Genomic DNA, 13692 nt, shown 5'->3' with positions numbered 1-13692 from the left:
CCTGAGCTGTAGATTATTTTGGGATCAAACTGTCTTTCATCCAGTGACAGTCAGGAGTGCCAGGGCCTCTAGTCACTAATGGAATATCAATAATTGACCAGATGGTATTCCTGCAAGTTCATCTATAGTGGAAAAAAACTTTTATCTGTACAAGCCAGTGCAGCAACAGGGGAGAACCTACACGAATAGCCCACTACAAAATTTTATGTAAGAAATCAGTGTCTCAGAGACCAGTCTGTCCAGTCCTGTGGCTCTGCAGCAGGACCTGAGGTAAAATTCTGGTTCTATTTTTATTATGGCTTCTTCTGGACCTCTGGAGAAAGCACTTTCCAGAGACAGACAAAAGTACAGCTGTTCAGGGATTGCAGGTCTGGCCAAACAGCTTCACCTCACTCATAAGGACACAGAAGGAATGGAAGAAACCTCAGGTTTTTGCTCTAGACATGTTGTAGCTTCAGGGTAGCATGAAGGAGGATTACAGTGGTTTGAATCTCTCACTCTGTGCGGGACTAGGCAAGTGTGGAATGTGGGAAAAAGTTACTTGCTGTGAAACATGGCTTACACCATCCAATTCCCAACAGTGCTGGATCCCATGCACTCACCCCATGTGACATCAGGCAGGGATCACTTCGAGCGAGCAGTCTGCTCCAGAGGTTAAGGAAGTTTCCAGCTCCAGCCAAAATGTCAAGAGCAGGATCTGCACTGAAACTGCCTGAGTCCCAGGAGGGACCCTCAGCCTGGAGTGCAGCCCACCAGGAGAGACCATGGGGACAGGCTGCAGCCCAGACCCTTCTGGGGTGGAGACAAAGGTTCAGCCCCTCACTGCACGGAATCCAACAAGGATGTTCCTCTCATGCAGGCAGGGTTAACAGTGAAGGTTTTCTCCCTGAAAACACTCAGTGACATTACATTTAAATGCACTGCATGCATTATTCATCTCTTAGCAGCAAGCAGCCAGAGCAGAGGCAGCTGTCAGTCCAATTCTTGTTTCAGAGCTCTGCCCTACAGCTGCCTCATGGGGGGCACAAGAAGGAATGACGAGGTCCATGGGACCAGTGGCCCACGCTCCTGGGCTGGGGAGCAATTATTTGCAAGGGCAGCTGCAGCCCCAGAAATGTCACCACACCAAGCTTTGGTTAGGAAAGGCTGGAGGAGGAATTTGTTTCATGAAGGGAGGGTTTTTTCTTGCATCTGTGCTGTATGAAAGACAGGCAATCCTGCCTCTCTTCTCAAGGGTTTTGCTACAGTCCTTCTCTTGCACCTTTGTCTCTCAGGGCTTCTCCATAAAAAAGTCAAAATTTTGAGATTCTGGTTTATTTTCTCTAGTGTAGAGAAAATGGCCCAAGATGACAATGTGAAACCCAACCTGCAATTGCTGCCAAGGTGCACACAACACCTAGCACAGGATGGATGCAAACAAGAAGAAATACATCTTGAAATCCTCACACTGAGAAAAAGACAACACAGATTTTCTTTACATCCCTCTTTCAGCACAGCAAGAGAAAGCCATATTCTCCAGTAGGAAAAAAGGGAAAGGAAAAAGCTAAAGTTAAAACTGCAGATGAAATATATCTCTTAGGCTAATGAGTTGGTACATGATAGCACTTTGATCTTATCAATTAGAAAACAATCTGACTTCAGTCTTTTCTTCTGGGTATTGTGGCCAAGATCATAGCAACACTCAAAATAAAAGGATCTGTTTTAGCTCAAGTATTATTTATTCTCATGCTTTATGATTCTGTTTCATGGAGAAATGCAAGGACAGCATCTCATTAACTGAAGGAAAATAAAGTTTTCTTTTTCAATACCATGAACATGGTAGCTCTGCAATCAGGGGTAATGTTTAAAACACTGAATGTACCTAGAGATATAATGTGACAAGGAAACTTGTCATGCATTCAATGAGAGGTGACAGCACACAGATAAAATACTAATCCCTTGTTATCAGCTCTGGGAACCACACTAAATGCAATTGTCAGAAATTCTTAGCAGAAGTTGACAGGACCAAGACAGGGTTCATTCAGGGTCACTGGAAATTCCTGCTTCATTTGCATTAGCACTTTAGCAAGTACTTCAAGAGTCCTGCTCTTCAGAAAGAGTTTAAGCAATCAAATAGTCACATATTAAGAGCAAGCAATTGTTTGAGACCCAAATCCCCAAAAGTATTTGAACACCAATAACTACTGATTTTCAGGAAAAGCAATCCAGCATCTTTGCTCAAATGTCCTTCTAGGTGGAGAAGTATAAATTTCTCTGAAGCCACTATGTCTGTCTCATCTGTATGCTAAGATGACAGTAGAGAATCAACATCAAATTAGGAAAATACTTTATTTGACTTTTTAATCATATTTTAACTCTCTACTCCTTCTGACAAAGAATGATGAACTTTTTTTGTTCGCTCAAGGGAAGACAACATCCTCAGAGAAAATTCATATTGGATTTTGTAAGTATTTTGTATTCTTTGTTTACTCTCACAGTGTTCATCCATTAGCAGTGAATTACTGTGTTGTTACACAAACCAGAAAACAACTACAAATAACAATCAGTCTCTGCCTCAGGACACACAACAAGCTGAAGAGAATGTTCTGAAAATGCTGTAGAGAGATGCTTGCCAAACCAGACTTACTGTTTATGGCCAGAACAGATGCCTGCAAATTGAGGTGGGTACTTAAACTATTAAAGCAGATTATGGCTTCACACACCTCAGTGAGTCACCTGCACTGTGGCCATTGCAGCCTGAGTGGAGGAGGCTGCAGTGTCCACTTGAACATTCTAGGCTAATAATTGTTAATTACACTGGGGTGTGCCCAGGACTGAAAACTGCTCCCTCGTGCAATGAGAAATCCCAGGACTCCTGGACTGGTATTGTGTCATACCACAGCCTTGGTTGTTGAGGATACCCAAACCCCACTTACGTGCACATATAAATTCAAATCCTGAGGTACAAAAAAGAGCACTGAACCTGTTATAAGAGGTGGCTGCATCCTGAGTTCTGTTTTCTTCCTTTTTTTTTCTCAGCAACAAGCATCCAGTACCATATGGCAAGCTGACAGAATCTTCCTAGGCTTCATTTTATTCACATGTAAATTAATCAGTAATGCTAATAATTCAGACTTTCCTTCATAAGTGCTGGCAGAAGCAGAGCCAAAAAATATATTTTAAAGGAACATTTAACAGAGACTGTATGGGGAAGGATAAGCATGGACAGGGAATGAAGCTGGGGTTCCAGGGAACTGCTCAGAGCCATTGCTTGTTTGGAAAGCAGAAAACTTGGGGACTGAGAAAGTCACCTTTATATTGGCATCTTCCTTCTAGGAACTTTATTCTCCCCCATTTGGGAATATCTATATCTTCTTTAGGTTATCAACTACCTCCTGTTTTAATATTGTTATTGATACCCATCAGGGATAGAGGCTAAAATGAGCAAAAAAACCATGGGCCTTGATTTAGAGACATAATCTGTTTAATAAATATGACTGTAAAAGCAATAAACAATAGCAATTATACATTACGCTACATTGTATTTAACGAAAGGGAAAAAGAAGATGAAAAAGTACATCAAAAAAAGTAATTTTAAAATTAGAAATAGTTCCAACACTATAAGAAAACTTTTTGATTGGCTTACTATAAAAATAAGTTGGCTAATGTTGGACTTCAGTGGGGACTATTATACAGTTTCAGCCAAAACTTTCCCATCTTTCTTAAAGCTGTAGTTGCAAACATAATAGCAAAGCCATACAAACTGCTGTGTTTCTACCAGGCCTCAGAGAAACTGCAGAAGGAAGCAGAGGACTCTGTACTGTGATTATCTTTTAACTACTACAGGCCTAGTGTCCTTGGTATCATTTTTGTTTTGCCAGCAAGTGGGTTGATTTAGGTTTATGCCCAGTTTGTGACTGAGAAATTCAAAGCCACCACCACCAAATCCCTGCCCTGGGACTCTGGGCCACACTTACCATGCTGATTTCTCCTGGTCTTGACTCAGGTTGCCATGGCCAATGTCTACTGAACAAAACCCATCTATGTCAGCAATCAGGGTGTCTCCTACAGGTGCCTCACTGATTATGGCCTCTACTTTTCTCCACCTAACACAGTTGGGCAAGTGTACACTGGTTACAGTATTTCTGTCTTTACACTCCAAACCAAAATCCTGGTGCAAGGTTTAATTATCTGAGTTGGGTTGGAAATCAACAGGTATACTGACCATGGGCTAGGCTTCACACAGCTATCCAGTGTCTTTGGAGGACTTGTTTGAGATGTGCTAATCCTACTTTCCTGCTGTTCCCTTGCACAGTCTGTGTGAACATGTCCTACAGCCTCATTTCCACATGCAGGGTAAGATACAAGCTTAAAAGTTGCTAATAAGAAATCAAATCTTGTGTAAGAGTGGTCCTGTGGTACTGAGGCTCAAAATGCATGGCAACAGTCCCAAGCCAAATTCTCCCTTCTCTGCCCACAGTGGCAGGAGCTTGCAGCTCTGCAACCAACGGGGGTGCCAAAGAAAGCCACTGGAAAACTGTGCACAGACCTTTCCCTGCCCCCCAATCTATGGACAAGGTGCATTTCAAAAAACTGCCAGGCCTTTGGGTGACTCTGAAAAGGCAAAGATCTCCTGGGGCTTCCCCAGACAAATTCAGCCATCAGCACTACACAGAGCTGAGGGTGTTGCTTTCTCTCAGCCAAAACTGAAGGTGTAAGGCTGGCACAAAGTACAGTGAGTTCTTGCTGGCAATAACCTCCTGCCTGTAATGCATGCTTGTTCTGTTCTGTTCAGGGTTAGGAGGGAACATTGCCCTCCCATGGCACTGCCTTGGTGTGAGCAGGCTAAGGAAGCTCTTCAGGAAGGAGCCTGGCCTCGCACTGGCATCACCCACACTCACACGCAGCCTCCTCGCAGAGCGGGGCACGGGCAGCAGCTGCAGCTACAGGAACGAAGGGCAGAGTCCAAACAGAGAGATGAACCAGACTGACCAAGAATATTTTCAGTGCCTTAAAACTTCAGTGTGATTTTTGTGTGTCTGTGTGTCCTACGGAAGACTGCTGGAGCGGTTACCCCTCCCGCAGCCCAAAGTGCTAAAGGAGCAGTTAAACCTAAAGCCAAGAACCCTAAACACTCCCTCCCACCTCCCATTGCCCCAGCACTTCTCCCCACACATCCCAGCCCACCCCTCTCCCTAAAGAAGAGACCCCCCCCATGCATATTCTTGGCCTATATCGTTATGAATTTTCTACAAATTAGAGACAGATCAGAAAAAAGAGAGTGAAAGGGTGAGGGGAAGGGCCGCAGGGGTGAATAGTGGTACCAATTCCTCTCCCCCCACCCCCCACTAAAATTGAACACCTGTACAATGCAGTTCCACTATGGTCTCAGTATAATGTCCACATGCACAGGCTTAAAGCTAAAAACCCTTTGTCATCTGAAGAATTAAAAAGTCCAAATGCAGTGAGATCTCATTTTTTTAGATACAGATGTTGGTGTCCTCAATTCAACCATTTACATAGGTAGGGATTTCTTTTGTGCTCTGGGACTCAGCAGTTGTGGAAATACTTCCTGTGGCAAAAAAAGAAAATAAAAGTCAGTAAATAACATGCATATTTAGTCAAGGAAGGGGCTTGCAGGTATCACCTTGATTGCCTTTGGGATTCAGCTATTCCAGACTGACACATTCTTTCCAGAAATATTTTCTTGTCATTCAAACACTGAAGATGATGTCCTGTTCTTTTGCTAATGAAGATGATTCACCCACGGTAGAGGGAAAAGCAGGAGCAGAGGGGTGGAGGGAAGGAGGGGTGGAGGTCCTCAGAGGAAATGTGTAACTCATTTGCAATGAAAAGGTGTTGGAGATTTCATAAATAAGCTTAACCTTTGCATTTGCAAAAGAAGTGCCTAAACCACACTCATCCAGAAAATAGGAAAGTGAGGTTTTGTTGCCAGAGTTTGGAGAGAAAATTAAATGATGCAGGGACATTAATTCTGATTCCTCCAAGGCAGAATCCCTGAATGTTAGTCAAAGGTGATGAAAAAAAAAAATGGTTTCTGAACAAGCATACAAAAGAGAAACACCCAATTACAGTCTTGCTTTGTTTTCCCAAAAGAAAGAAAACTCATTAGAAAAGAAATTGCTGATTTCCAGAAACAGATGAGGTGGTTGTATAGGAGAGTACCTTTGCACTTTCTATTCTGTTCACATCCAGGTCCAGACCTCCTCATTTTGTCAATGAGCTCTGATTCAGTTTTCTCATTCATCTCACTGACAGGATGGAAAAACACTCTTTGGAAGTTTGTTGGACTGATTCCTTTTGATACATAATTGAGTCTGTGTATCTCACACATTTAACTGATCGTGCAGTCACAGGTGCAAACCAAGGAGTTGTAAAGGGCCAATTTCTGGTGTAATGCAGTGTTCAGTAGCACAGCTGAAAAATATATAAAATTCTGTCTGTTATAGAAAGACAGAAATGCCATAGATGCACCAAATGAAAACTTCCCCCTAAAATTTACTTTTCATTTCTCTTATCCTGGAGCCTTCTAGGGTTTAAGTTTCCATCACCAGTAAGAGCAGTTTTGAAGGTACCTTGCACAGAGTTAGCAGCGACAGACCCTTGCCATTGCAGTCTGAAACTGCAGTTTGCACCTGTGAAAACATGAACCACCACCACTGTGTTCTTTTAGAAAGGGTAAGCCCAAAGCCCAAAGCTCACCCAATTTCCTGACTTGAAACTGGGTGTTTCTCTCTTAGCATCTTACAGCAATTTTGCCTTGGAGGTTTCTAGTGGTGAAAAAACAACGAGAACAAGAAAACCAAACATAAAAAAAATTGTTAAAGTTTAGGACCCACCGCTCTGGGTCTTGGCTTGAAATCTCTTGGTGATCCACAGGCTTTTTGGAAGTCCTCTGTCCAGACTACCTTGGTTGCATTTCCTTTCCTTGGGCTCTGGACTGTGGCCTGAGGTTGCTCTGTATGGGGAATACCACATGGGAAGGTTTGTCTCCTCACGCCATCCTGTGTTCTGCTAAGCAGGGCTGTCCAGGTTCTGCTGATGAATAGCTTAAAAGCTTTTAATAGCTAAAACAATCTCCCTAATGAACAGGTTAGGAGAGATCAGCATTGACTGCAGTGGAGCTTCCAGCTTAGACATCAGTTTCATCAGAACCTTTCTCCTTTTTCCTCCCAGGTTATTTCACAGGCTGCAATTTTAGCACATCACACTCTCCCTTTAATTGTCCTTTTCCTTGTTCCCTCTTTGCAGCAGCCATGACTGCAAGCCTGCTTTAGCAAACACTCCAGTAAATTTTAGGAACATCCTCAGGTGAGATCTAAGGTTTGTTTAGGCTGATGAAACTGTGCAAATAAAGAATCTCAGCTGCAAGTGTGCTTCACTCCTGCCTAAGTTGCAGAATCACAAAACAGTTGGGGTTGGAAGGGACCTCTGGAGAACATCTAGTCCAACCCCCTGCTAAAACAATTTCACCTAGCGCAGGTTGCACAGGATCACATACAGGAGAGTTCTGAATATCTCCAGAGAAGGACAGTCCACAACATCCCTGGGCAGCCTTTTCTTTTTAATTCCTCTAAAATAGATGCATGTCCTTATTTGCAGGGGTACCTCCAGTCTGGACCTGCAGAATTGTCACCTTATGAACGAAGCTGAGCATTGCCTAAGCAGTCCTGGCTTTAGCAGAACATCTCTCCAGACTGAAACCTCCCTGCTCTGTTCCAGTACTTCTACTGTAGCCAGGGTAACAGAAAACAGACTGATCCCAGAATTTACTGCCCAAATCTATTCACTTTAGGTCCTAAAAAAACCCCGCTTTTGGAAATAATCAAACACACAGGCCTGTGGGAGAAGTCAGCCTGAGGATAAACCCAGCTGTCCAATACTGAGATCCCAGGTTTTACTCAGTTTATTTGGGAATCAGCCAGACTAACATTGCTGCTGGCAACAAGGTCTGGCACAGTACAAAGATCCCAGCAGTCAAAACATCAGCAGATATTTAGCTTTTAGATATTACTTACCGAATCACCTGCTCACCTCCATGCTCCAGGTGAGCTTCATCAGTTCTTCTGGCTATGGGGCTTAGCCCCACAACTATATCAGCCCCAGCAAAATAAATTACATTGCCAGCAGGATTTTTTTGAGAAGGGGAGGGGATCTACGTAGAGCAACTAGGAGAGAGAAAAAGCCTAAAGTTGTTCCCCGCCCTTTCATCACATGGCAGTGAGGGAGAGGGAAGAGTTAGAAGGTTTCCTGTAGCAAAACTAATGTTGCAGCAGAAGAGAACGGGAGGAGGATTGTGCAGGAATATGGGAAGAGGGGAGGCTGAGAAAAAGGTTAGCCAATTATAAGTCGGAGTCTGACCAGCTGCAGGATGCTGCAAGTTATTTACCTATGGGGTGGACTTCCAACTTCTCATCTACTAGTTGCTCAGGGCTCATCAGCTCCCTTTGAGGGACATTAGGTATGCTTTCCCTCTGACTGACTGGACTGACCATCTCTTGATCTTTTTCATTCTGCATCTGTGCATATATATTAAGGCCAGGAATCTTCCTAAAACATTAACAGAAACCATCATTGTGTGGTACTCTGGCAGATGATGTAGTATCAGCTTGTACAAACCAAAAAACAACTCTCTCAGAAAAAGAAAACCCAGCAAACAAACCCCAAACACGTCAGTGAAAGGCAGCAAGGGAGTGGCTCAGGGGAGGTCATACCTTTTGAACTTGTAGATGATGAACACAGCTAGTCCCACAAAAACAACAGAGAGGAGCATCAGCATGGCTGAGCCACTGTGACTGGGAGTGAGGTCCACCAGGGGAGCTGCAAGAGAGGAGAAGGTTAGAGCCACCCCAGCCTGAAGTGAAAGCTGCTCCCTTCAGAAATACAGTTCATTCTCCCCTCTTACTGCACTTTTAGCAGGTCTGCACATCTCCTGGGCTTCTCTCCCTTTTTAATCCACCTGGGAGGAAACCCAAGTTCAGATCACCTGTGGTGCTCAACATACCCCTTGATGTGAAGTTCCACAGCTTTCCCTTTGGAGGACTTTCTTTCAGATTCAAGAAAAAAACCCAGAACACATCAAAACCAATCTTAATTAAAGAGCCTCTCTGTATTTCTCCTCAGAATTTTGCTTACCATCTTGCCACAACCCCTCCCAAAACAAGGCCACCCAACCCATCCAGAAACATGGATTTCCCAGAAATACAAAGTGAATGGTATTAAACAGAGCTTCCATCACTCTCACACACGTACACAGGAAGGCAGTGAGCCTCCAAGCAGTTTCACATGGAGGAGCAGAGGAGTCAGTTGCTCCTGCAGACAGACACAGGGCTCCAGCTGTGCCCCAACAAGGAGCAAACACATCCACACACAGAATATGGCCCAGGTAGTGCCCTCCTCTGCAAGGCAGGCAAACTCAACTTGAACTGCTGCCAAACACATCCTCCCCCTCTTGCACCTCTTCACATGCACTGAACAGACCCCTCCTAAACCTGAGCCAGAACACACAAGGAAACAGCCTCACACAAGCAAAGGCACACACATCACATGCACATGTATTTTCAGCTTCACACCCAGACTGATAAATCCAAAATTTACAAAGAGAAGTGAAAAATCTTCCTCTTCCCACATCTAGCAGAATCCAGAACGAAAGGATCCATTATTATGAATTCCTCACACATCTCCACTCTGTCCCCTCTCCATCTGTGTTTTGTGGGTCTCTGCAGCTCTGTGGGATGACAAAGTGGCTCTCCAGCCTATTCAGATTCAGCATCACTCAATGTTCCTCTCTAATGCTGCACTGAGAGCCTAGTAATAAACAGCTATTTAACTGCTTTGTGAGGAATATTGGCATGTTTTCCTCTGCCTTAGAGTTGAAGTTGTTGTCTGTTGGGCTGGGGACATTGGTTTGTTTTCTTATCTCATGAGAAGAAGGAATGAACATGATTAATGAATCACAATCTGTTGTCTATAATTGCCATAAATTAATCCTTCCTCCAGTGTGGTCTGAACAAAGAAGAAAGAAGTCTGGAATGTGCTGAGGCCAACGCTTGTCATTCTTCTGTGCTCCAGGGAATGCACTCACTCACACACAACACACACACAGACAGAGACTCATTTCTACAGGCTCTGCTTGAATGTCCACTCCAAGTTATTTTAGATACCTGCACTTTTGCTCCCTGCAGGTCCCCTGCTGCACAAAATGCTGCTGTGCATGGGCAGGCACACACAGAGGGGAACATAAATGTGCACCTAGGCATGCATCATAAATGTAGGTGTACACAGATATCTGTGTGTACCCTTCCAAAAACACATTGAGCTTTGTGGTTCAGCCAACTACAGCCCATAGCTACCAGAGTCCAACACAAAATCAGTGAAAAGGCTGGGAAAGAAGGGATAACATAGCCTAGAGCAGCACCTTTGGGAATGTGCATCCCCTGGGACTGTGTTTTCCAAGGGCTGCTTCTGGCATTGTGCTGTGTTCCAGGTTTCCCTGATTCATTTTATTTAATTTTTTATAAAAGCTTGGATTTAAAAAGGCCAGTTCTTCTTATTTTCTAACAACCAAAACAATAGGTTTCAGCAGAGAAGTAGTCTCTCATGGCTCTGTGTCAAATTTTGAACTATTCACAAGTTTTGGTGTCATGAAACTGGGCCTTTTGCTTAGATGGAGAACATGACCTCTGCAGCTTGTTAAGGAGACATAATCCCTCAAAGACCTCATAGTGGATGTTCTCTGGGTTTTTAATACATAGTTTGGCCATCCAAGCTCATTTTACATTCTTCCTGAATCCTGTTTCTGCAAGAGACAAAATCCTACAGGGTTCATATAGGACACTGTGAGTCCAGTTACAGCAATCACTCACCAGTGGCTTTGAGAGAGTGCAACAAAGCTTGCCTTACAGAAAAAAATAGTGTTTGCATCTGTTATGGACTAAAAGTACTCCTTCCTAGTGTCTGTGCGTAAATACAAATAAAAACATGCATTTTTGTAAAAATAATGAACAATTGAATGCAACTCCACTTTTGAAGCTGACATTATATGCTTTTGGTTCTAACTTGTCTAACAATAAGCATCTGGCCATCTGCTCCACAGCTAATGGAAAGCAGAAGCATATACCAATATTCTCAGGACAGATATTAGAAAGCTCTGCTTAGGAAAAATGAAATATTGGAAACCCCAGGCCTTTCTTTTGGGGGAATTTAAATGCAGTCACATTACACTCTTTCTTAATAGTCTCTCTTTTCTTACTGCTTACAAGGCAGCATGTGGACTGACACCTGGTTGGGAAAATCCATTTATACCACAAAAAATTTTTGGAGAGGAGTTTGCTGGTACAAATAAACTGAGGGTTTAAGTTTGCAAGTTATCAAAAGAAGCTGATCCGAACTGATCAGAACTATCAGCAGTGCCTGGGGAAAATGAACTCCTAAGAGTGGGGATTGGTTTGTTCATCTCTTGTTAAGTAGGACCTGTGCTGTGAAATGGGGTTTTAGCATGCAGAATAGACAGTGGCATATGTAATTAAATATCAGGACTTTGGAGATTACTTATTTTGAAATAGGATCAGTTAAGTCTCAAACTGCCTGATCTTATTTTTGTGCATATCTATATTGATTCTAGTCTTTCATACTGCTGAACAACTTTTGAGTAGTATTAAGTTGCTTTGAATGTTTGTTTTGCTGACCCTAGAATATCTGAACATATCCAAGGCTAGCAGGTAACTTTTGCACTGTGGGACCCAGGCTGAAAATGCCATGGTGCTGCTTAGCTATTGAATATTTCAGAGATAACCAAGAAATACACACTTCTGCTGCTACTTATACCACGTTTCCAAAAAATCAGTAAATTCTTGCACCTAGGAAAACAAAAGGATTAGCTGTAAATGCAAAAGCCACTATATCTTTTTAGCATGATATAGAAAGGTGAGGTAGAGAAGACATTTTAATGTCTACTCATATACTGTGTTGTTATAGTGATATAAAGATAAGAAATGTTTAAAATACAGCTGATGGCACACTACTAGCATTGATGTATTGCTGGCTGTGCTACAGAGCAACACAGAAGGCACACACAGAGAGAGGATACTCACCTGCTGTTAAATGGGCAGCATGGACAAGGATTCGAACTCCTGGCTTCAGCTCAAAATGGACCAGGTTTTGGTTCAGTTTCTGGATCAGTGTTTCTGAAATCTGGGAAGGAAAAAAGACAACAAACAAATAAACAAACAAACAAAGGCATTTGCTAATTTGTTTCTGCTGGCAAAGCACAGATTTTGCAGGCTTTCTGAGCACAGATTGCTATCACCTCACAATGAAGGATTTTGGACAGAGTGGTTTGTGTATGGTCAGCACTGACGGAGCAGCAAGGTGTCCAGTCACACCTCTGTGAGAACAGCCCAGCTGCAAAAGGGAATGGGCCCCAAAGGAACATTCCACCCTCATGTGAAAGTGGCCACAAGACCAGCATCACATCAGTGAACTCATTCACTGTTTCAAGGGAAAATGAACTTTTCGGTTGTTAATGAATACTTGCTCCTAATAAATAACTTCTTGCTTTTTGAATGGCCAGTTCCATGCTCTTAGAGGATGTTCATAACATGGGATACACCTGAATAAAAATTAATGGTTTAGATCCTTGCCACAGCTTGCAGTTAATTTTCCAGTTCTAAAAGCAAATTTCATTTCATTCAGCTCTGAGATTTAAGACAGCTGCTCCCTAATCCTTAAATATGTACCAGAACCAGCTTGAATCTGGAACTGTTTACTGACTACAGAATGTGGCTTAAACAAAATGCATGTTCCATTTCTTCTTCTGGGTTGCATTCATAACCCACTCTCTTTCATGGGGGAGATATTCCACAGAGCTTTCAGATCACCAGATTATCTTTCCATAACTGGTGACATCAACAGAGCCCTAGCAGAAATGAAGCAGATTATTCCTCCTTTAAGGACACAACAGAAAAGATGAGCATTTGCTGAGATAAGACCCCATGAAATCTGTATTTGTACAGTAAAGGAGCCAAACTGTGGTCCAATCTGTTGGCAAACATGCCTTTTTTAAGTCAGTTTGTCCCAATATGCACAGATCCACTTTTTCCACACCACACTTCATTACATGCAAGAAGTCTCAGGCATGTTGCCATTAAAAACATAAAATCCAGATAGATTAATCAGGGAATGGAAGCCTACAGACATGGTGTTGACAGTTTGTTGTGTGTCTTTTGTATGTTCATTTGCCTGACGTTTCATGTATTTCACATTTTCTTACAGCAGAGATCAATTTTCGAATTGAACAGTCACAGTTCTCCAGGTTGGCTTATTAGGGAGAGGTGGTTGGAAAACTGGAAACACAACATCCCCCATAACCCATAATAAGCAGTTGATGAGAATGTGTTTTTATAACCATACCAGGATCAAGTGGAATCATATTCTAGTGCTCACCACTTAATTCAATTTGTTTTAAATAAATTCTTATTCCTTCTTGAAGATTAATGAAAAATTGTCAGAAAAAGAACATTCCAATAATTTTTACACCATCTTTTTCATGTTCTTCATTTTTGCCTGGTTGAGCTATTTCAGTAAATTCTACCCAGATATGATTAGATGTTCCTTGGCTATCATTCATCACAGTATGAGATTTATATGCTTCTTTTATTTTTTTAACATTCTTAATGGTTCTTTCAATACTCT

The 13692-nt window shown here is 42.5% G+C and overlaps 1 protein-coding gene across 3 annotated transcripts in view; it reads right to left on the bottom strand.

Annotated features, from left to right (window-relative positions):
* Positions 1-3445: 3445 nt before the first annotated feature.
* Positions 3446-13692, bottom strand: part of LOC134421856 (VPS10 domain-containing receptor SorCS1) — a 258672-nt gene continuing 248425 nt past the window's right edge. Inside the window, exons 24-28 of one of the 3 annotated variants that reach the window (XM_063163233.1) lie at positions 12093-12192; positions 8715-8820; positions 8390-8550; positions 6840-6958; positions 3446-5551 (exon numbers count right to left, since the gene is read on the bottom strand). In XM_063163233.1, coding sequence (XP_063019303.1) covers positions 5495-5551; positions 6840-6958; positions 8390-8550; positions 8715-8820; positions 12093-12192 — 543 coding nt within the window. In that variant the 3' untranslated portion in view covers positions 3446-5494. The remainder of the gene's footprint in view (positions 5552-6839; positions 6959-8389; positions 8551-8714; positions 8821-12092; positions 12193-13692) is intronic. The other 2 variants (XM_063163235.1, XM_063163234.1) reach the window with 2 other exon arrangements.

The sequence above is a fragment of the Melospiza melodia genome, chromosome 9 (assembly GCF_035770615.1).
Source record: "Melospiza melodia melodia isolate bMelMel2 chromosome 9, bMelMel2.pri, whole genome shotgun sequence".
Lineage (NCBI taxonomy): Eukaryota > Metazoa > Chordata > Aves > Passeriformes > Passerellidae > Melospiza > Melospiza melodia.
The sequence above is the reverse complement of the archived record's forward strand: the minus strand, read 5'-3'. Positions and strand labels throughout refer to the sequence as shown.